Here is a 24,957-nt window from a genome sequence, read left to right on the forward strand (position 1 = left end):
TACACCGCTTTGAGTACTGTTGAGGGGGATGACTCATCAGGGGAGGGCAGCAGCAGCCAAGTTCATGGCTAGCTCTGCTGCACAGGAGTGCAGGAAAAAGAGTGGGAGAGCGATAGTGATAGGAAATTCGATTGTAAGGGGAATATATAGGCGTTTCTGCGGCCGCAATCAAGACACCAGGATGGTATGTTGCCTCCCTGGTGCAAGGGTCAAGGATGTCTCAGTGCGGGTGCAGGACATTCTGAAAAGGGAGGGTGAACAGCCAGTTGTCGTGGTGCACATTGGTACCAACGATATAGGTAAAAAAAAGGGATGAGGTCCTATGAAACGAATTTAAGGAGCTCGGAGCTAAATTAAAACGTAGGACTTCAAAAGTAGTAATCTCAGGATTGCTACCAGTGCCACATGCTAGTCAGAGTAGGAATCGCAGGATAGCTCAGATGAATACGTGGCTTGAGGAGTGGTGCAGAAGGGAGGGATTCAAATTCCTGGGGCATTGGAACCGGTTCTGGGGGAGGTAGGACCAGTACAAACCGGATGGTCTGCACCTGGGCAGGACCGGAACCAATGTCCTAGGGGGAGTGTTTGCTAGTGCTGTTGGGGAGGAGTTAAACTAATATGGCAGGGGGATGGGAACCAATGCAGGGAGACAGAGGGAAACAAAAAGGAGACAAAAGCAAAAGACAGAAAGGAGATGAGTAAAAGTGGAGGGCAGAGAAACCCAAGGCAAAAAACAAAAAGGGCCACTGAATGTAAAGGGGCTGCAGAAGGGGTCAAATCTAAAAATCATGGATTAAAAACTAGGATTAAAACACTCTACCGAAACGCACGCAGCATTCGAAATAAAATAAATGAGTTGACGGCACAAATCATTACAAATGGGTATGATTTGGTGGCCATTACAGAAACGTGGTTGCCGGGTGGCCAAGACTGGGAATTAAACATACGGGGTATCTGACGTTTCGGAAAGATAGACAAGGGAAAGGAGGTGGGGTAGCTCTGTTAATAAAAGATGATATCAGGGCAGTTGTGAGAGACGATATTGGCTCTAATGAACAAAATGTTGAATCATTGTGGGTGGAGATTAGAGATAGTAAGGGGAAAAAGTCACTGGTGGACGTAGTTTATAGGCACCCAAATAATAACTTCACGGTGGGGCGGGCAATAATCAAGGAAATATTGGGGGCATGTGAAAAAGGAATGGCAGTAATCATGGGGGATTTTAACCTACATATCGATTGGTCAAATCAAATCGCACGGGGTAGCCTGGAGGAGGAATTCATAGAATGCATACGGGATTGTTTCTTAGAACAGTATGTTACAGAACCTACAAGGGAGCAAGCTATCTTAGATCTGGTCCTCTGTAATGAGACAGGAATAATAAACGATCTCCTAGTAAAAAATCCTCTCGGAATGAGTGATCACAGTATGGTTGAATTTGTAATACAGATTTGAGGGTGAGGAAGTAGTGTCTCAAACGAGCGTACTATGCTTAAACAAAGGGGACTACAGTGGGATGAGGGCAGAGTTGGCTAAAGTAGACTGGAAACACAGACTAAACGGTGGCACAATTGAGGAACAGTGGAGGACTTTTAAGGAGCTCTTTCATTGTGCTCAACAAAAATATATTCCAATGAAAAAGAAGGGCAGTAAGAGAAGGGATAACCAGCCGTGGATAACCAGGAAATTAAGGAGAGTATCAAATTAAAAACCAATGCGTATAAGGTGGCCAAGGTTAGTGGGAAAATAGAAGATTGGGAAAATTTTAAACGACAGCAAAGAATGACAAAGAAAGCAATAAAGAAAGGAAAGATAGATTACGAAAGTAAACTTGCGCAAAACATAAAAACGGATAGTAAAAGCTATTACCGATATATAAAACAGAAAAGAGAGACTAAAGTAAATGTTGGTCCCTTAGAAGATGAGAAGGGGGATTTAATAATGGGAAATGTGGAAATGGCTGAGACCGTAAACAATTATTTTGCTTCGGTCTTCACAGTGGAAGACACAGAAACCATGCCAGAAATTGCTGGTCACAGGAATGTGGGAAGAGAGGACATTGAGACAATCACTATCACTAGGGGGAGTAGTGCTGGACAGGCTAATGGGACTCAAGGTAGACAAGTCCCCTGGTCCTGATGGAATGCATCCCAGGGTATTAAAAGAGATGGCGGAAGTTATAGCAGATGCATTCGTTATAATCTACCAAAATTCTCTGGACTCTGGGGAGGTACCAGCGGATTGGAAAGCAGCTAATGTAACGCCTCTGTTTAAAAAAGGGGGCAGACAAAAGGCAGGTAACTATAGGCCGGTTAGTTTAACATCTGTAGTGGGGAAAATGCTTGAAACTATCATTAAGGAAGAAATAGCGGGACATCTAGATAGGAATAGTGCAATCAAGCAGACGCAGCATGGATTCATGAAGGGGAAATCATGTTTAACTAATTTACTGGAATTCTTTGAGGATATAACGAGCATGGTGGATAGAGGTGTACCGATGGATGTGGTGTATTTAGATTTTCAAAAGGCATTCGATAAGGTGCCACACAAAAGGTTACTGCAGAAGATAAAGGTACGCGGGGTCAGTGGAAATGTATTAGCATGGATAGAGAACTGGGCTGGCTAACAGAAAGCAGAGAGTCAGGATAAATGGGTCCTTTTTGGGTTGGAAATTGGTGGTTAGTGGTGTGCCACAGGAATCGGTACTGGGACCACAACTGTTTACAATATACATAGATGACCTGGAAAAGGGGACAGAGTGTAGTGTAACAAAATTTGCAGATGACACAAAGAATAGTGGGAAAGCGGGTTGTGTAGAGGACACAGAGAGGCTGCAAAGAGATTTAGATAGGTTAAGCGAATGGGCTAAGGTTTGGCAGATGGAATACAATGTCGGAAAGTGTGAGGTCATCCAACTTGGGAAAATAAACAAAAAAAGGGAATACTATTTGAATGGGGAGAAATTACAACATGCTGCGGTGCAGAGGGACCTGGGGGTCCTTGTACATGAATCCCAAAAAGTTAGTTTGCAGGTGCAGCAGGTAATCAGGAAGGCGAATGGAATGTTGGCCTTCATTGCGAGAGGGATGGAGTACAAAAGCAGGGAGGTCCTGCAACTGTATAGGGTATTGGTGAGGCCGCACCTGGAGTACTGCATGCAGTTTTGGTCGCCTTACTTAAGGAAGGATATACTGGCTTTGGAGGGGGTACAGAGACGATTCACTAGGTTGATTCCGGAGATGAGGGGGTTACCTTATGATGATAGATTGAGTAGACTGGGTCTTTACTCGTTGGAGTTCAGAAGGATGAGGGGTGATCTTATAGAAACATTTAAAATAATGAAAGGGATAGACAAGATCGAGGCAGAGAGGTTGTTTCCACTGGTCGGGCAGACTAGAACTAGGGGGCACAGCCTCAAAATACGGGGGAGCCAATTTAAAACCGAGTTGAGAAGGAATTTCTTCTCCGAGAGGGTTGTGAATCTGTGGAATTCTCTGCCCAAGGAAGCAGTTGAGGCTAGCTCATTGAATGTATTCAAGTCACAGACAGATAGATTTTTAACTAATAAGGGAATTAAGGGTTATGGGGAGCGGGCGGGTAAGTGGAGTTGAGTCCACGGCCAGACCAGCCATGATCTTGTTGAATGGCGGAGCAGACTCGAGGGGCTGGATGGCCTACTCATGTTCCTAATTCTTATGTTCTTATATTCTTAAACCCTTTGTCCTCCTCTGCTGAGTTCTAAATTTCTCCCAGTCCCCTGGTATTTCTGGCCAATTTGTATGCCACTTCCTTGGCTTTAATACTATCCCTGATTTCTCTTGATAACCACAGTTGAGCCACCTTCCCTTTTTTATTTTTACGCCAGACAGGGCTGTACAATTGTTGTAGTTCATCCATGCGGTCTCTAAATGTCTGCCATTGCCCATCCACTGTCAACCCCTTAAGTATCATTCGCCAATCTATCCGAGCCAATTTACGCCTCATACCTTCAAAGTTACCCTTCTTTAAGTTCTGGACCATGGTCTCTGAATTAACTGTTTCATTCTCCATCCTAATGTAGAATTCCACCATATTATGGTCACTCTTCCCCAAGGGGCCTTGCACAACGAGATTGCTAATTAATCCTCTCTCATTACACAACACCCAGTCTAAGATGGCCTCCCCCCTAGTTGGTTCCTCGACATATTGGTCTAGAAAACCATCCCTTATGCACTCCAGGAAATCCTCCTCCACCGTATTGCTTCCAGTTTGGTTAGCCCAATCTATATGCATATTAAAGTCACCCATGATAACTGCTGCACCTTTATTGCATGCACCCCTAATTTCCTGTTTGATGCCCTCCCCAACATCACTACTACTGTTTGGAGGTCTGTACACAACTCCCACTAACGTTTTTTGCCCTTTGGTGTTCTGCAGCTCTACCCATATAGATTCCACATCATCCAAGCTAATGTCCTTCCTAACTATTGCATTAATCTCCTCTTTAACCAGCAATGCTACCCCACCTCCTTTTCCTTTTATTCTATCCTTCCTGAATGTTGAATACCCTTGGATGTTGAGTTCCCAGCCCTGATCATCCTGGAGCCACGTCTCTGTAATCCCAATCACATCATGTCTGTTAACATCTATTTGCACAGTTAATTCATCCACCTTATTATGGATACTCCTTGCAGTAAGACACAAAGCCTTCAGGCTTGTTTCTTTAACATCCTTTGTCCTTTTAGATGTATGATGTAGTGTGGCCCTTTTTGTTTCTTGCCTTTGTTTACTCGGCCTTCCACTATTGCTTTTTACCTTTCTACCATCTGTTTCTGATTCCATATTACTGCGCCCTGTCTCGCTTCATAGGTTCCCATCCCCCTGCCATATTAGTTTAAACACTCCCGAACTGCATTAGCAAATGTTACCCCTAGGACATCAGTTCCAGTCCTGCCCAAGTGCAGACCGTCGCTTTTGTACAGGTTGCAGTTCTGCTTTTATTAACTCACAGATCTCAGTTACAACTTCTTTGCGGAAACGCAGCCTTCTGACACAGTCTGCATCACTCAGGTGCAGGTACGAACGCCTATCATGATATACCTGATGTGAATAAGGCCTCTTGCCCATCACCCTATGTGCTCTGAGGTTCCTCATGCAATGATGTCGAACCAATTGTCTCCTCTGCAGCACCATCATGCTGAAGGCTTGCACAAGGTATGGCATTATCAGTATTGCCCGCATGATTACATTTTATCTTTGCAAGAAGCTCAAAACGGCAGGCAGGCAGGACAAGGTTCTTTGTGCTCTCTCCCCACAAGGTCTGTATGGACCACACCCAGGTCTGAGCAGGCGCAGTGATCAGGAACCCCCCACACCCCCGGGCTTCTGATACCTTCCATATGTCTTCCACAGACTCCCACACCCCTTTGGGCTTCTTTTGAAGCCGAGCCCCGAGCCCGTGTCCGGGCGAGTATCAGATTCTGCCGGCCGACGCTCCGACCCTCGAGCCCTATTTGCAGACATTCTGTGCTGGCGTGTCAGTTTAAAAAAAGTTAAAACTTACAGAATTCCATCAAACTTCCATTTACTGATTTTTAAGCTAAAAAAAATGTAAGCTTTATTATGCATCTTTAAGTGTTCTTCACTCCCTCCAAAACTTTGCATGAAAACAATGGCGTCTATCTGCGCCGACTTTTCAATGTGCACTGGTTTTTCTTAACTCACCAGAAGATTTTTCGGGAGTGGTCACATACGCCGACAAAACTAACTTAACTGAGAGAAACTGACGCGGACATCAGGTTATGTCCACTATGACGCAAAAAAAAAGAACCTAAAAAAAATCATAACTAACTGAGTCACGCTGGCGTGCAGTCATTGGGGAAACGTATTTTTTAAACTTAGGCCCAAAAAAGCGTCGTGCGCCAAAAAAACGGCACAAAACACTGGGGAAAATTGAGTCCTAAGACTTATCGTACTGTTTAAAAGGCTACTTAGACTGTCATGGATAAGCCTTTACTTTCTGCGAAAAAAAGACTTGTATTTATATAGTGCCTTTCATAACCACTGGTCATTTCAAAGCGCTTTACAGCCAATGAAGTACTTTTGGAGTGTAGTCACTGTTGTCATGTAGGAAATGCAGCTCCCTCAGCACTGCACTGGAGTGTCAGCCTAGATTTATGTGCTCAATTCCTTGGAATAGGATTTGAACCCACAACCTTCAGACTCAGAGGCGACTGTGCTACCCACTGAGCTACGGCTGGCTCTATTAAATGTGGTGCGGTTAGTCCCTATTTACAGTGCACGTACAGGAACTTCACGCCATTTAATACATGTCAACGGCGAGCCAGGTAATGAGATGCCGATTTCGTGAACCTTACGGCGGAGTGGTGCAACTCGGACACAACTTTTGGATTTTCGCGTTTAACCGCGCACCTGATGTTGCCGTACCATTTGCACATAAATACCGGAGAGCGCCGTGAGTCTCACCGCTATTTTGACTGAAAATCTATCCCATTATCTTATTGTTATTGATACTCTTCAGATTTAGTTATTGGTCTTAAGTTTAAGTCATCTCTTTGGTAGTCATGGCAACGTGCAAGCAACAGTGGAGGTCAAGCACTTTCTATCTCCAGGATTAGTTTTCCACTTACATCTTGTGTCAGCGTCTCCAGTGATTTCCCTCTGCTGATTCTCTGACTACTTGAACCGTGTCGGAGGGACCTGGAATGACAGCAACAGTATCCAAAGTACTGGATTCAAATGAACACTGTCACATTATAGATATAAACCGAGTGATTAAAAGCATGGAAATAAAATAAATCACATTTTAATTCTTAAAAATATAATTAAAATACAAATACACAAATCACTAAGGTTAGCAAGGCCATAAAAAGAGCAAACCAAGCACTATGGTTTATTTCTAGAGGGATAGAATTGAAAAGGAGGGAAGCTATGCTAAACCTGTATCGAACCATGGTCAGTTTTGGTCGCCATATTATAAAAAGGATATAGAAGCACTGAAGTGGGTGCAGAGAAGATTTACAAGGATGATACCAGAAATGCAAGGGTATACATATCAGGAAAGGGTGAACAGGCTGGCTCTCCTTTCTCTTGAAAAAAGGCCGAGGGGTGACCTAATAGAGGTAATTAAAATTATGAAAGTTTTGATAGAGTGGATACAGAGAGAGTGTTTCCACTTGTGGGGATGAGCATAACTAGAGGCCATCAAAATAAGATAGTCACCAAGAAATACAATAGGGAATTCAGAAGAAAATTCTTTACCCAGAGTGTGGTGAGAGTGTGGAACTCGCTACCACAGGGAGTGATTGAAGCGAATAGTATAGATGCATTTAAAGGGAGGCTAGACAAGCATATGAGGGAGAAGGGAATAGAGGGTTATGCGGATTGATTTAGATGAGGAAAGACGGGAGGAGGCTGGAGTGGAACATAAATACTGGCATGGACTGGTTGGGCCCAATGGCCTGTTTCTGTGCCGTATATCCTATGTAATCCTACGTAATAATTACAGGTTCCTGATATTATAATATCTTATGCAGGGAGCAGTAGCACATTATAAAGTGGGAGTATTTTTAAAACACCATTTAAAAATAAGGCAATTCTAACATAAACACCAGTCTCACTAACAATTGATATACTTGAAATATTGCATTGGGAAACTGATCTTAAAGTGTCTGAGTTGCCATCCGAACCCATTACTTTTTATAAAGTGGTTGGGGCCGAAATTCAGTCACGCCAGAACGCTGGCGCACTAACGATTTCCTACCTGTTTTTTCTGCTCGGAGCAGTGAGGCGGCCTTTGGATCGATTTTGTACTTTTGGACTTTGTACTCTTTTGGACGTCGGACCGGAAGTCGGTCATAGTGGGGGCGGAAGTGCAGCGGTAAGTCATACTGAGGGGCGGAAGTTGGGACGGGATCAAGTCTCTGCTGCTGTCACTCAGCGGAGGAGCGGTGGTGACATTATCATCATCATCATCATCATAGTGGAAGACTTGCTTCCACTCCTAAAGTGAGTTCTCTGATGGCTGAACAGTCCAAAACGAGAGTCATAGACCCTGTTACAGGTGGGACAGACATTCGTCGAGGGAAGGGGTCGGTAGGACTGGTTTGCTGCGCGTTCCTTCCGCTGCCTGCGCTTGACCTCTTCACGCTCTTTGCGTTGAGACTCGAAGAGCTGTATGGATCTGAGGCATGGACGATGTACAGAAGGCATCTCAGTGACGTCACTGCGTGAGTGTGCCACCATGTCTCTCCCCTCCATTAAAGGGGTGAGAATCGGGCATTTTTCAGCTTCGGCCACTGGGCCACTGGGCCACCAGGGAGGGTTTCGGCCAGGCCAAGAAGGGGTGCCAGGCTGCCTGTTGGCGGCCTGGCCAAACCCGGGGGCAATAATTGGCCAGCCGATCGGAAAGTCAGCCGGCAAAAATAACAACATGGCGGTTGCGGCAGTGAGTCCTCCCGTTGATGGGTCGTGACACTCCCGGGTCGCACACAGGCAGGAGAAGGTGCCCCGACAGAAAAAGCTGTCGGAGGCACCATCCAGCGGCTCGAGGATTTTTTTTACCTAAAGTTGGGGCAGATTATTATGTAGATGCGGTGCGCGCTTTCATGACGCGCTTGGGGTGGTTGGCAGCAGCGGGATGGAAGTGGGGACAGGCCAAAAAATCCCCGATCTGAACTTGGGTCCAGGCGGCCAATGGACTGCAATGTGGTGGCCACTCGATTCCGGCGCATGGCCGCCGCAAAATGGCGGAAACCGGCCTTATAGGGACCCTGAATTTCAGCCCCGCTGTCTGTTGCTGACCTTTCCTTCACAGTCCCAAATTTACAACACCCTTTGCCCAGATAGTGGACTGGAGATTTTGGTCCCAAATCTCCTCAATTACATTTTGCATGCAGCTTACATAGAATTTACATCGAATGTACGGCACAGAAACAGACCATTCGGCCCAACTGGTCCATGCTGGTGTTTATGCTCCACAGGAGACTCCTCCCACCCTCTCAATCTCACTCAATCAGCAAATCCATCGATTCCTTTCTCCTTCCTTTCTCGTGTTTATCTAGCTTCCTCTTAGATGCAGCTATGCTATTCGCCTCAACCACTCCCTGTGGTAGCGAGTTCCACATTCTCACCACTCTCTGGGTAAAGAAGTTTCTCCTGAATTCCCGATTGGATTTATTAGTGATTCAAGCCATACAAGCTAACCCACCATGCTCACCAGTAACTAAAGTGGCTTTAACGATTTTCATTAAGAAACACGACAAATATTTTGGATCAGCAATCTCTGACATCCATACAACTAAATGTTGACTCAAAAGCCACCTGAAGTTTAAATGAACTTCTTTCTCACGTATTTTAGCTGCAGCCTTTAAACGTCTGCACTGTTACCTGCGTTCCTGACGGATGTGGTGCTGTACACTTAAAATAGAGCGTTCTTTTGCAGGCTGCCCCTCGAAAGATCCACTCAACATTCGCTGACGCGTGCAGGCCCTGCAGAAACCAAAGCAAATTTGACGCAAATACATTTTTATTTTCAATTGAGCGTCAAAAATTTTTCTTTCGTGACACTCAAACGCACTGATTTTTTTAAATATGCAAAGGGTAGAGTTTCCGCTTTGGGCACATTTGAAGATTCTGTACCCAGAATTGTACATGTTTTGAAAATTGTTTCCCCTCCGCCAATCCCGCGTTTCTGCTCAAACTCACTTGCATATCGCCAAACGCAAAATCTGCCATGACCAGTGCAATCGGGCAGTGTCTTAAAATGTAACTGTAAAAAACACTTTGCTTTAAAGATATTTCTTGATATATTTAAGAATGGTAACTTGGCGCAGTTTGAGAAATACAGCTGAAAATGGGTTTATCACAAAAAATAAACACTACTTTTAATCAGAGTATCAATCCACCACCTGTGAGGAACCCGATTTTAAATGACTGAAAATAACTTAAAAAATGCACAAAACTATTTTCCAGTTCTGACTGAAGTTTATCGACCTGAATCGTTAACACTTTTTCTCTCCCCACATATGTTGTCTGACCTGCTGAGTCTTTCCAATGAAGAAAGGAGCTTAGAATGAATGTGTGTTGATGTGGCTCTCCACAGTCAGGAATCTGTTCTTTCAGAAAGGTTCCAGTTCTCTCTGCGTGTCAAACGGTGGGCTGACTTTTGACCACAGGCTGTTAAGAACTGGTGCAAATCCTGCCTGTAGGTTCACGCACTAAGGCCACTCATTTTTCTGACGTTAGCTCATTTACAGAATCGTTGACCGATCCAGGTTTCAGAAGCACTGAGAGAGGAACATTGCATGCAAGTTCGATTTAAAGGGATGGGAACAACTGAAGGGGAATTACGGTGGGACGTTTCATAAATTAAAAAGGCGGTATGTCAGCCGCGGCTTAGTGTGAAGCCCTCTTGCATCTGAGTCAGAAGGTTGTGGGTTCAAGTCCCACTCCAGAGACTTCAGCACAAAAATCTAGGCTGACACTCCAGTGCAGTGCTGAGGGAGTGCTGCACAGTCGGAGGTGCCGTCTTTCGGATGAGACGTTGAACCGAGGCCCCCGTCTGCTCTCTCAGGTGGACATAAAAGATCCCATGGACACTATTTCGAAGAAGAGCAGGGGAGTTTTCCACGGTGTCCTGGCCAATATTTATTCCTCATTCAGCATCACTAAAAAAACAGATGATCTGGTCATTATCACATTGCTGTATGTGGGAGCTTGCTGTGTGCAAATTGGCTGCTGCGTTTCTCACATTACAACAGTTATTACACTTCAAAAGTTCTTCAAAGCGCTTTGGGACATCTGGTGGTCGTGAAAGGCGCGATAAAAATGCAAGTTTTTTTGAATATAAATGTAAGTTGTTGTAGATGTTGCCTTAGTACCTGTCTATTGGCCATCAGGGAGTGGTGGAGGAAAATTGGTGCTTAGAAAAAAATAGCAATTATTAAACGATTTCAAAAAGCACTTTTCGTGATTTAAGATTCAAGAAGCCGTGATGGTGAAATGTTAATATGATCCCATGGTGTTTCTCCAGTATAGATATTTAAATTCCAATGTTAAATGGTCCCGTAAAAAGCACAACTCAATAATATGGTCAGGAAGTGTGTATCTTATATGCAAAATTTTTAATAATGCAAATCCAGATAACACAAAACACAGTTAAATTAAATTATCTCTTTGCTCGGAAAATCTTACCTGAGGATTTTATTTATTGCATTTTCTTTTTCAAGAAGGTTTCTGGCACGGATGCTGGAAACTGACCTTCGCAGCTGAAAATAACACAATTATGAGAGTGAGGTTAAACTAGGTACTTCCTGGAAATCTAGAACAGGCAATTAATCTGGTTCTATCTTGTCTGCTGTTAGTGGAAGCACAGCTAAATTGTAGGTCCACTTCCATTGCTGCTTGTCAATATTGACAGTGACACTGGGCTAGATTTTCCTCCACATTACCACATTATAGCTTGACGGTGTATCTGCAGAAAGGGTCACGTACCATATGATCAATAACCATGGCAGCTTTTTGAAAGCCCCACTCCAGAGACTTGAGCCCAAAATCCAGGCTGACACTCCCAGTGCAGTACTGAGGGAGCGCTGGACTGTCGAAGGGGCAGGACTGAGGGAGCGCTGCACTGTAAAAGGGGCAGTATTGAGGGAGTGCTGCACTGTTAGAGGGGCAGCACTGAGGGAGCGCCGCACTGTCGGAGGGGCAGGACTGAGGGAGTCCTGCACTGTCGGAGGGGTAACATAGAAACATAGAAAATAGGTGCAGGAGTAGGCCATTCGGTCCTTCGAGCCTGCACCGCCATTCAATAACATCATGGCTGATCATTCACCTCAGTACTCCTTTCCTGCTTTCTCTCCATACCCCTTGATCCCTTTAGCAGTAAAGGCCATATCTAACTTCCTCTTGAATATATCCAATGAACTGGCATCAACAACTCTCTGCAGTAGGGAATTCCACAGGTTAACAACTCTCTGAGTGAAGAAATTTCTCCACATCTCAGTCCTAAATGGCTTAACCCTTAACCTTAGACTATGTTCTCTGGTTCTGGACTTCCCCAGCATCGGGAACATTCTTCCTGCATCTAACCTGTCCAGTCCCGTCAGAATTTTATATGTTTCTACGAGATCCCCTCCCATCCTTCTAAACTCCAGTGAATACAGGCCCAGTCGATCTAGTCTCTCCTCATATGTCAGTCCTGACATCCCGGGAATCAGTCTGGTGAACCTTCGCTGCACTCCCTCAATAGCAAGAACGTCCTTCCTCAGATTAGGAGACCAAGATTAGTAGTAATGAGGGAACGCCACACTGTTGGAGGGGCAGGACTGAGGGAGTCCTGTACTGTCGGAGGGGTAGTACTGATGAAGTGCCGTATTGAGGGAGTGCTACACTGTCGGAGATGTCATATTTCAGATGAGACATTAAACTGAGACCTCATCTGTCTTCTCAGGTGAACGTAAAAGATCCTATGGCACTATTTTAAAGAAGAGCAGGGGAGATCCCCCCGGTGTCCTGGGTTAATGGTCCAGATTTTACAGGGCCTATGACCGAGTACACGGTTGTAAGTGCCCTGCAAGTTCCAGGTTTCTGCGTGCGATGTGTATGTGTGAAAACACGGAACTTGCAATTTGTCAAGTTTCAGCTTGACAGCTTGACTGCATGCGCAGGAAATGGACATTTGCTGACGGAGAGTTGAGCTATTTGCCCAACTACTGCCCAGCGAATGCCCACGAAACTCTTACGCCTGGTAAAAGCAGGCATTGGGCCTTCTTTTATCAGCGTAAGGATTTAAATAAATATTAAAATAACATTTAAAAAATCATTCAAAAACTGTTAAAATACATTTAGGCTATATTTGGCCCCTTTTTTCTTTCTTTAAAAATATTAAATATATTTTTCAAAGAATTAAACTTTTGCTTTAAATGTTTAATTAAAGTGTATTTTAATTAATTTTAAACATGTGATGATTTATTTTTATTTAGGTTGTGTGGAAGTGTTTTTTTTTGTCATTCCTATTCAGAATAGGAATAAGCATAATAGGAATCGCCCTTTGTGATTGGTTGGGCCGGCCCACATGCTCCCGGGAAGCTTGCAAACTGCCTGCACCCCTGGAATAGGCCTGCAGGCCCAGAACTGCAAGAGTCCCAAGATACGGAGGCACCAAGTAGATGCGTACTTTTCTAGCGAATCGGAGGCAGTCGCATGCGGGGGGCCTCCGAACCGCCATTTCAGATCCAATATTTATCCTGCAACCGAAATCACTACAAACAAAATGTACAGGTCATTACCACATTGCTGTTTGCGGCAGCTTGCTGTGTGCAACTTTGCTACAGCGTTTTCTACATTACAACAGTGACTACACTTCAAAAATGTACTTCATCAGCTGTAAAGCACTTTGGGACATCCTGAGGGTGTGAAAATTCCTTCAAATTTATGACATTTCCAAAGGCACCAGGCAATGTTCTGAAAAGCAATTGCTGCCATATTGTTCGGAAGGAAAGGTCAAACAGCTTATAATAACAGTCTCTGCACACTCACCATTTTCTTTACAGAAATCAACCTTTTTTTTTGTTAGAGCGCCATTAATAATTGCTACAAGTTTTACCTTTTGATCGATATACTTATTATCCTCAATACAGGATCGCTTGGAATGGTCACATGATGAGGAGGCTGATGGTAATCTGCGGAGCAAACAACTGGTGTCTTGCTGCTGGCGATCAATAAACTGCTTCATAAAACTTTCCCTAAATAGAACAACATTGGGCAGACAAATAAAATCCCATTCATGTGTAGTGACTACAAGTGATTTATGATCGGGAATTATATTTATTAAAACAATTTGTTATGGTGTCCAAGGCTGCTTATAAATGAACATGTTGCAGAATCAGAAATAGGACTGTATTTTAAGTGCTATTTACAAACATTAAACTAATATGCAAACATGTGTTCAACAGTATTAGAAATATGTCGAAAGATTGAACAGGCTGGGGCTTTTTTCTCTCGAAAATATAAAATTGAGAGGTGACCTGATAGAGATCTTTAAAATTATGAAGGGGTTTGACAGAGTAAGCATAGAGAAGCTGGGCTCAATTTTCCCCAAGCCCGTTTTCTGGCATATTGCCAGAGTTGCGGCGCTTATTTAGGTCCAGAAATGCACCAGAAAAACTTGTCTGATGTTTCCCCAATGTTTATACTGCAATCTGAAGCCACGCAGCGTGGCCAGTTGCCTTGGGGGGGTGGAACCTGCGGTCTGCGCCAGAAAAAGCAGCCCGGGCCTTCTGCACATGCGCGGGGAAATAAACTGACGTTCTTGACGTTGCTGAAATGGCCGCGCATGCACAGTAGAGCTCTGAGTTGGCAATCGGCCATTTTTAAAGAGCAAGGTCCTCTGTGGCCCTCGAGTCCGTGCCTTCCTGGTCTGCTGTGGCCCCCGAATGAGTGCTGGTCAGTTTGCTCCCTCCCTTGCCGAGCCTCTCCGGTCTCGAGTGTGTGCCTTCCCGGTCCACTCCACTGTGGCCCCCGAGTGAGTGCTGGTCAGTTAGCTACCTCCCCCGCCGAGCATCTCCGGTTCCGAGTGAGTGCCGGTCCAGGTCCGCTCCGTTTCCTGCCCCTAGCCCAGGCCGAATGGCCTCCGATTTACTTACCTGCGCCGATTTCTTTAACTCTCCACAAGGGTTTTCTCGAGAGGCCACATAAGCTGGCCTAAGCAGAAATGGAGTAACTATCAGCTGGCCAAAGTTCCCTAAATGGCCAGAATTGGCGTAGGTGGCTGGTTACGCCCCCAATTGAGGAAAAAAAATCTCACCTAAAAAAACATAACGAAATGAGTTACACTGGTGCAAATTGATTGGGGAAACTGGGGATTTTTAAGTTAGGCCAGAAAAAACAGCCTACTCCAAAAAAAATGGCACAAATCACTGGGGAAAATTGAGCCTGATGTTTCCAGTTGTGGGGGAGACCAGAACTATGGCCCATCAATATAAGATAGTCACTAATAAACTCAATGGGGAATTCAGGAGAAACTTAGGCAATGGCAAACATTTAAAGATCACATGGATGAACTTCAGCAATTGTACATCCCTGTCTGGAGTAAAAATAAAACGGGAAAGGTGGCTCAACCGTGGCTAACAAGGGAAATTAAGGATAGTGTTAAAACCAAGGAAGGGGCATATAAATTGGCTAGAAAAAGCAACAAACCTGAGGACTGGGAGAAATTTAGAATTCAACAAAGGAGGACTAAGGTTTTAATTAAGAGGGGGAAAATATAGTACGAGAGGAAGCTTGCAGGGAACATAAAAACTGACTGCAAAAGCTTCTATAAATATGTGAAGAGAAAAAGATTAGTGAAGACAAACGTAGGTCCCTTGCAGTTGGATTCAGGTGAATTTATAATGGGGAACAAAGAAGTGGCAGACCAATTGTACAAATACTTCGGTTCTGCCTTCAAGAAGGAAGACACAAATAACCTTCCGAATGTACTAGGGGACAGTGGGTCTAGTGAGAAGGAGGAACTGAAGGATATCCTTATAAAGCGGGAAATTGTGTTCGGGAAATTGATGGGATTGAAGGCCGATGAATCCAAGGGGCCTGATAGTCTGCATCCCAGAGTACTTAAGGAAGGGGACCGAGAAATAGTGGATGCATTGGTGATCATTTTCCAACAGTCTATCGACTCTGGATCAGTTCCTAAGGACTGGAGGGTAACTAATGTAACACCACTTTTTAAAAAAGGAAGGAGAGAGAAAGCGGGTAATTATAGACCGGTTAGTCTGACATCTGTAGTGGGGAAAATGTTGGAATCAATCATTAAGGATGAAATAGCAGCGCATTTGGAAAGCAGTGACAGGATCAGTCCAAGTCAGCATGGATTTATGAAAGGGAAATCATGCTTGACGAATCTTCTGGAATTTTTTGAGGATGTAACTAGCAGAGTGGACAAGGGAGAACCAATGGATGTGGTGTATTTGGACTTTCAAAAGGCTTTTGACAAGGTCCCGCACAAGAGATTGGTGTGCAAAATCAAAGCACATGGTATTGGGGGTAATGTACTGATGTGGATAGAGAACTTGTTGGCAGACAGGAAGCAGAGAGTCGGCATAAACGGGTCCTTTTCAGAATGGCAGTCGTGACTAGTGGAGTGCCGCAGGGCTCAGTGCTGGTACCCCATCTCTTTACAATATACATTAACGATTTAGATGAAGGAATTGAGTGTAATATCTCCAAGTTTGCATGTGACACTAAGCTGGGTGGCGGTGTGAGCTGTGAGGAGGACGCTAAGAGGCTGCAGGGTGACTTGGACAGGTTAGAGGAGTGGGCAAATGCATGGCAGATGCAGTATAATGTGGATAAATGTGAGGTTATCCATTTTGGGGGCAAAAACACGAAGGCAGAATATTATCTGAATGGCGGCAGATTAGGAAAAGGGGAGGTGCAACGAGACCTAGGTGTCATGGTTCATCAGTCATTGAAAGTTGGCATGCAGGTACAGCAGGCGGTGAAGAAGGCAAATGGTATGTTGGTCTTCATAGCTAGGGGATTTGAGTATAGGAACAGGGATGTCTTACTGCAGTTGTACCGGGCCTTGGTGAGGCCTCACCTGGAATATTGTGTTCAGTTTTGGTCTCCTAATCTGAGGAAGCACGTTCTTGCTATTAAGGGACTGCAGCGAAGGTTCACCAGTCTGATTCCAGGGATGGTATATGAGGAGAGACTGAATCAACTGGGCCTTTATTCACTGGAGTTCAGAAGAATGAGAGGGGATCTCATAGAAACGTATAAGATTCTGACGGGACTGGACAGGTTAGATGCGGGAAGAATGTTCTCGATGTTAGGGAAGTCCAGAACCGGGGACATAGGGCCCAAGTTTCGAGCCGCGCCAGAACGGCGCAGTCCCGACCTGGACGCCTGTTTTTCGCGCCACAAAGTGCGCCTAAAAAAAACCTCCAGATTCTCCACCTCCCTGCAGGTCCTCTGGCCCTCGGCGCAGCACAGCAGGAGCTGTAGGGGGCGGAGCCAGGTCCCTGCGCTGAAAACAGTGCCGGGACCTCTGCACATGCACGCTACAGTGGGCACGCAAGTGCAGTAGCTCCAGGCGCCCAAAACTGTGTGGGAGGGGCCCGAAGCACGCAGCCCCTAGCCCTGGCCAAATGGCCTCACTGGGGCAGCGTGAATAAAGCTCCTCCCACGGCCAGCTCCTGCTTCCTCCCGACCCGATTCCCGCTTCCCCACCCCACCCCCGGACCGCACCCGACACCCGCTCCCCCCACCCCCGGACCCGACACCCCCCCACCCCGGACCGGACCAGACACCCCCCGCCCCCGGACCGGACCCGACACACGGTCCTCCCCCCCGGACCGGACCCGACACCCGCTACCCCCCCCCACCCCCGCCCCCGGACCGGACCCGACACCCGCTACCCTCCCCACCCCCGGACCGGACCCGACACCCGCTACCCCCGCCCCCGGACCGGACCCGACACCCCCCACCCCGGACCGGACCCAACACCCGCCCCCCCCACCCCCGGACGGGACCCGACACCTGCTACCCCCCCCCCACCACCGCCCCCGGACCGGACCCGACATCCTCCCCCCCGGACCGGACCCGACACCTGCTACCCCCCCCCCACCCCCGCCCCCGGATCGGACCCGACATCCTCCCCCCCGGACCGGACCCGACACCTGCTACCCCACCCCCGGACCGGACCCGACACCCGCTCCCTCCCCCCCGCCGCCCCCGGACTGGACCCGACCCGACACCCGCTCCCCCGCCCGGACCTGACACCCGCTCCCACCCCCCCGCCCCCGGACCGGACCCGACACCCGCTGCCCCCCCACCCCCCCCCGGACTGGATCCGACCTGACCTCCCTCCCCCAGACCTGACCTCCCTCCTTCCCTCTGACCTGACCTCCCTCCCTCCCCCCGACCTGACCTCCCTCCCCCCGACCTGACCTCCCTCCCACCCCCTGACCCGAACCGAACCGACCTGACCCAACGCCACCTACCTGTAAATCTGGTGCTGGGGACAGGCCCTGCCCGAAGTCTCGGGCCCGGCCCGTTTAGCCTCCCTCCCCCTTCTCCTTTTCCCCCCCCCCCCAATCTCCTTTCCCCCCACCCCCCCCAATCTCCTTTCCCCCAATCTCCTTCTCCCCTCCTTCCCCCCCAATCTCCTTCCCCCACCCCCCCCAATCTCCTTTCCCCCAATCTCCTTCTCCCCTCCTTCCCCCCCAATCTCCTTCCCCCACACCCCCAATCTCCTTCCCCCCCCACCCCCCTCTCCCCCCCATCTCCTCCTTCCCCCCAATCTCCTTCCCCCCACCCCAATCTCCTTCCCTCCCTCCCCCAATCTCCTTCCCCCCCAATCTCCTTCCCCCCAATCTCCTTCCCCCCCGCCAATCTCCTCCCCCCCAATCTCCTTCCCCCCCATCTCCTTCTCCCCCCCATCTCCTTTCCCCCTCCCCTCTTCTCCCCCCCTCTCCCCCATCCCTCCCCCCTTCTCCCCCATCCCTCCCCCTTCTCCCCCTTCCCTCCCTCTGCTCCCCCCCTCTCTCCCTCTACCCCCTCCTCCCCCTCCCCTCGCTGTCAGAAACACAGACACTGACAGACAGAGAATGAGAGACACACAGACAGACAGAGAGATAGAGACACTGACAGAGACACACTGAGGGGGGCATCCCAGCACGCTGTTGGAGGGCTCCCGGTGCTGCAGTCGGTAAGTAGAAAATGTTTTATTTATTGATTTAAAAAAAAAAATTATTTCTTATTAATTTTTTTTGATTGATTTATTGGTTGATTTATTGATGTATTTATCATTTATTATTGATGATGGCTCTTTATTTGTAAAACTGAAGTGTTTAATGTTTGTAAACTTCCCTTTAAACCCCCCGCCCCCCCCCCCACCATTCCCTACGCCTGATTTGTAACCTACGCCTGATTTTCTAAAGTGTAGACAAGGTTTTTTCGAGCGTACAAAAATCTTCACTTACTCCATTCTAAGTTAGTTTGGAGTAAGTTTTCACTGACGAAACTTTGAAAACAGGCGTAAGTGGCCGGACACGCCCCTTTTTGAAAAAAAAATTCTGTTCCAAAGTGAAACTGTTCTAACTGACTAGAACTGGAGCAAACTAAATGACGAGAATTCCGATTTCTAAGATACTCCATTCTACACCAGTTGCTCCTAAAAATCAGGAGCAAATCATGTGGAAACTTGGGGCCATAGTCTCAGGATAAGAGGTAGGCCTTTTAGGACTGAGATGAGGAGAAACTTCTTCACTCAGAGAGTTGTTAACCTGTGGAATTCCCTGCCGCAGAGAGTTGTTGATGCCAGTTCATTGGATATATTGAAGAGGGAGTTAGATATGGCCCTGACGGCTAAAGAGATCAAGGGGTATGGAGAGAAAGCAGGAAAGGGGTACTGAGGGAATGATTAGCCATAATCTTATTGAATGGCGGTGCAGGCTTGAAGGGCCGAATGGCCTACTCCTGCTTCTATTTTCTGTGTCTCTATGTTTCTTTACCCAGAGAGTGGTGAGAATGTGGAACTCACTAAGGGAGCGGTTGAGGCGAATAGTACAGATGCATTAAGGGGAAGTTAGACAAGTACATGAGGGAGAAAGGAATAGAAGGATATGTTGATAGGGTGAGATGAAGAGGGATGGGAGGAGGCGCGTGTGGAGCATAAACACCGGCACGGACCAGTTGGGCCAAATGGTCTGTTTCTGAGATGCACATTCTAAGAAAGATATGGAAATTTCAGTTGAATACAAAATGGCTCATGATAAATTAAACAGGTTACTGAATATATACATTTATTGGGGGTGCAGCGCAGATTCACCAGAATGATACCAGGGCTGAAAGGGTTAAATTATGAGGACAGGCTGCATATTCCCTCGAATATAGAATATTAAGGGGTGATCCAGTTGAGGTGTTAAAGGAGATGCTCGGGTAGGTGGAGAGAACCAGTTTCCTCCTGGTGGGGGTGGGGGGTCCAGAACCAGGGGGAATAACCTTAACATTCGAGCTGGATCGTTCAGGGGTGAGGTCAGGAAGCACTTCTTCACATAATGGATAGTGGGAAATCTGGGACTCTCTCCCCAAAAAGCTGCTATGGCTGGGGGATCAATTGAAAAGTTCAAAACTGAGATTGATCGATTTTTGTTAGGAATATTGAATCTGCTTCCATCGCCCTTTCAGGCAGCGCATTCCAGATCACAATAACTCGCTGCTTGAAGAAAATCTCATCTCCCCTCTGGTTCTTTGCCAATTACGTCAAATCTGCTTCCTCTGTTTTTCAAGCCTCATGTCAGTGGAAACAGTTTCTCCTTATTTACTCTATCATAACCCTTCAGGATGTTAAATACCTCCAGTAAATTTCTCGCTAACCTTCTCTGCACTAAGGTGCACAAGCCCAGCTTCGCCACATAACTGAAGTCCCTCATCCCTGGTACCACTCCAGTAAATCTCTTCTGCACCATCTCCAAGGCCTTGACATCCATCCTAAAGTGTGGGGCCCAGAATCGAGCTGGCTTTATAATGGATGGCGGTTCTACGACGTCAAGTTTATCGCCCGGAGTTGAAAGGTTATAATCTATCCCCACCCTGCTTTCAGAAGAGTCATTTCCAATACTATTGTCGCCACCTACCTGATTCTGGGCACTGAAAAGTCTGATGGCAACTTGGAAATTTTCACCATCTGCGGTCTGTTTGGGAACTTTTCGAAGATTCGTAAACGGAGTGGAAGTTTCTCTTTGGTATCTGCATTCGCTTCACTTTGTTTAAGCTTAAATTAAAATAATATATTGCATTATAATCAATGATATCTTGTTTTCAAATCTTAAGTTTCCAAATAAAGAATTTCGGGGAGCTTAAACTTGGCCTCATAGCCAAAAATAGGCACTTCTGAATTTAACCCCAAATATTTTTACAGCTCGTTTTTAGTCTGTCTGATTAAAAGTCTTGGGGCTGGATTTTTGGTTGGAGGCTACTTAGGGTGCAAATGGCGGCAGGAAGGTAAATTTTGTGCCAGAAAATGGTTTGCGGCGGCAGCCAACAAATTCGGTTGCTGCGCTCTGAGAGTGGAGTGGAGGAGTTCCACACCTTTCGTAGGGCACTAGGCCAGGTGAGCAACTGAAAATCCATTGCTAAAGAGCCGGCTTCGAAGCGCCCTTCGAGAGGCCACGCTGCAAAAATAAATCGCCACAAAACACACAAAAAACATTCCCGATAAAGTACTCCCCCCCAAATAAAGGTGAATTGCAAATAAAACCCAAGGAAATATCAATTTCACTTGCCTTTTTCAATCATTCCTTCCCTTAGCGCCCCACGGCAGCTCTGACCACCAGCTTTCGCTGCCGGTCTCACCATGGGGTGTTACGGCTGCCACTCCAAGCAAATATCGCATCGCTGTCAAAACCAGGGGCATTGCATACCGGCACGGCACTCCCGGGCGCTAACAGAGGCGCAATCCACACGAAAATCCAGACCTCAAGTCTCGGGCATGCCCACAGCATTACACATCTCGAATATAGAAGGGGTCGATTGCGATTGGCTCAAATAACCGCTTATCTGTCAAGATAACCTGGCTGACAGGGCTCCAATTATAACGAACTAAACGCAAATCAATTCTATAACCAGTTTCATCCACTAGGCAGTTAGCAATAGTACAAAACTGATCCGTCAAACAGGAGAATTTCTTCAAACTTCTCTTCATGAACCAGCAATCACCACTAAACCCACCCACCAAATTTTGCTCCTTTGCTTTGGTAGCTTTTGTTGCTTTTTGACCAAAAAAGGGACGCTTATGTCATATACCAACAGCTAAATACTTCAGAATCTTTAGAGGAATATAGAAAGTTAAGAGGCAAAATTAAAAAGGATATTAGGAATGCTAAGAAAGAGCACGAGAAAGTCTCGGCCAGTAAAATTAAGGAAAACCCTAAGATGTTCTATAAATATATTAAGAGTAAGAGGGTAACTAAAGAAAGGGTAGGGCCTATTAGAGACCATGAGGGTAATCTTTGTGTGGAGGCAGAAGATGTTGGGAGGGTTCTTAACGAATACTTTTGCATCTGTTTTCACAAAGTAAAGGGGTTATTCAGATACTGCTATCAAGGAAGAGTGTGATATTCTGGATGAAATAAATATAGTGAGAGAGGAAGTATTAAGGGGTTTAGCAGCTTTGAAAATAGATAAGTCCCCAGGCCCGGATGAAATGCATCCCAGGCTGTTGAGCGAAGTAAAAGAGGAAATAGCAGAGGCCTTGACAGTCCTCTTTGGATCTGGGCATGGTGCCGGAGGATTGGAGGACTGCTAATGTAGTATCCTTGTTTAAGAAGGGAGAAAGGGATAGGCCGAGTAATTGCAGGCCTGTCAGCCTAACCTCAGTGGTGGGAAAATTATTCGAAAAAATCCTGAAAGACAGGTTAAATCTGCATTTGGAAAGGCAAAGATTAATTAGGGACAGTCAGCACGGATTTGTTAAGGGAAGATCGTGTTTGACTAACCTGATTGAAATGTTTGAGGAGGTAACCAAGAAGATCGATGAGGGTAGTGCGTACGATATAGTATATATAGACTTTAGCAAGGCTTTTGATAAGGTCCCACATGGTAGACTGGTCATGAAGGTTAAAGCCCATGGGATACAGGGCAAAGTGGCAAGTTGGATCCAAAATTGACTTGGAGGTAGTAAGCAAAGGGTAATGATTTATGGATGTTTTTGTGACTGGAAGGATGTTTCCAGTGGGTTCCGCAGGGCTCAGTACTGGGTCCCTTGCTTTTTGTGGTATATATCAATGATTTAGATTTGAATATTGGGGGTATGATTAAGAAGTTTGCAGACGACACTAAAATTGGCTGCGTGGTTGATAATGAAAAGGAAAGTCATGGGCTGCAGGAGGATATCAATCTACTGGTCAGGTGGGCAGAGCAGTGGCAAATGGAATTTAATTCAGAGAAGTGTGAGGTGATGCACTTTGGGAGGGCTAATAAGGAAAGGGTATACACATTAAGCAGTAGGCCATTTAATAGTGTCGATGAACTCATTGAATGGCGGTGCAGGCTAGAAGGGCCGAATGGCCTACTCCTGCACCTATTTTCTATGTTTCTATGTTTCTATGAACAAAGGGACCTTGGCGTGCTTGTCCACAGATCCCTGAAAGTAGCAGACCAGGTGGATAAGGTGGTTAAGAAGGCATACGGAATGCTTGCCTTTACTGGCCGAGGCATAGAATATAAGAGCAGGGAGGTTATGCTTAAATTGTATAATACTTTGGTAAGGCCATAGCTGGCGTGCTGCATGCAGTTCTAGTCGCTGTATTATAGGAAGGACATGACGACACTAGAGAGGCTGCAGAGGAAATTTACCAGGATGCTGCCTGGAATGGAGAATCTTAGTTATGAGGACAGATTGGATAGACTAGGTTTGTTCTCATTGGAACAGAGGTTGAAAGGAGACCTCATCGAGGTGTCGAAAATATTGAGAGGCCTGGACATAGTGGATACTAAGGGTCTATTTCCATTGGTGGAGGGGTCTATTATGAAGGGGCATAGTTTTAAGGTGGTTGGTGGAAGGTTTAGAGGGGATTTGAGGGAGGGCTTCTTTTCGCAGAGGGTTGTGGGGATCTGGAATTCGCTGCATGGAAGAGTGGTGGATGCAGAAACCCTCACCATTTTTCAGAGATGGTTGGATGGGCACTTAAAGTGCAGTAACCTGCAGGGTTACAGACCTAGAGCTGGTAATTGGGATTAGACTGGATGACCTTTTGTTGGACGGAGCAGATATAATGGTAAATACTGCAGGGAATAGAATATGGCCAGGGTGATCTCTTGGACTAGTTTTGATCGCCTGGATGGGTCGGAGAGAAATTTTCCCAGATTTTTTCTCCCTAAATTGGCCTGGCCTCTCCCAGGAGATCACATGGCTCCGGTTGGGGTGGAGTGTAGAATGTTTCAGTATAAGGGGTGTCGCAGTTGTGTGAGGCGGACTGGTTGGGCTGGGTGCTCTTTGCCTTTCGTAATTGTTCACAGGTTTATATGTAACCTTTAGGGCTGCTGACCAAGGGCCGTGCAGCTCTTTGTCGGCCGGCGAGGACATGATAGGCCGGAATGGCCACCTTCTGCGCTGTAAATTTCTATGTTTCTATGTTTCTAAAGCGAAAGATTCCATTTATAGCTTAATAAACACATGAAAAATACACAGTTCTCAAAAACCACTAAACCTAGCTTTAGCCCTACCTATTTTACCATGGGAATTTCGGCAATTAATTTCAGAAATGTCAGTAGTTTTCCTCTCTGCATAGTGCCTGCACATTACCGTTACTTCCCGCATCACAATTTTTGAGAAACAGTTTGTAGGTCAACATTTATAAGATTCTGCCCTTGAAGTTAGTCTGAGCCGGTTTGGATCGGCCTGCTGGCAATTGTTAGCACCAGCTCCAGATTTGAATATCTCCCTTGTACACTTGTGAGCAGAAATGGTGCAGTACTCAGGGTGGTGTCTGACCAGAGCACCGTGTAAATTCATCACGGCTTCCACTGACTCGTATTTTACAGTTGTCTCTGTAAAGTTCCAGATTGTCTATTGACACCACCGTGTCAGCTAATGAGTTGGAGAAGGGGTGGGATAACGAGCTCAACATCATCCAGGACAAAGCAGCCCGCTTGATTGGCACCTCACCCACCACCTTCAACAAGGTCCCACACAAGAGATTAGTGTGCAAAATGAAGGCACATGGTATTGGTGGTAATATATTGACATGGATAGAGAACTGGTTGGCAGACAGGAAGCAAAGAGTGGGAATAAACGGGTCCTTTTCAGAATGGCATGCAGTGGCGAGTGGGGTGCCGCAGGGTTCAGTGCTGGGACCCCAGCTATTTACAATATATATTAATAGAAACATAGAAACATAGAAAATAGATGGAGTAGGCCATTCGGCCCTTCGAGACTGCATCACCATTCAATTA

At 46.2% G+C, this 24,957-nt stretch overlaps 1 protein-coding gene across 1 annotated transcript in view; it reads right to left on the bottom strand.

The window, feature by feature from the left end:
* The window catches only part of nalcn (sodium leak channel, non-selective), a 364,870-nt gene that overhangs the window by 132,765 nt on the left and 207,148 nt on the right, over positions 1-24,957 (bottom strand). Inside the window, exons 15-19 of the mRNA XM_070891788.1 lie at positions 20,640-20,776; positions 13,607-13,745; positions 11,194-11,267; positions 9,388-9,489; positions 6,630-6,699 (exon numbers count right to left, since the gene is read on the bottom strand). Of these exons, the coding sequence (XP_070747889.1) occupies positions 6,630-6,699; positions 9,388-9,489; positions 11,194-11,267; positions 13,607-13,745; positions 20,640-20,776 (522 nt within the window). The remainder of the gene's footprint in view (positions 1-6,629; positions 6,700-9,387; positions 9,490-11,193; positions 11,268-13,606; positions 13,746-20,639; positions 20,777-24,957) is intronic.

This window comes from Pristiophorus japonicus, chromosome 10 (assembly GCF_044704955.1).
Source record: "Pristiophorus japonicus isolate sPriJap1 chromosome 10, sPriJap1.hap1, whole genome shotgun sequence".
Classification (NCBI taxonomy): Eukaryota; Metazoa; Chordata; class Chondrichthyes; family Pristiophoridae; genus Pristiophorus; species Pristiophorus japonicus.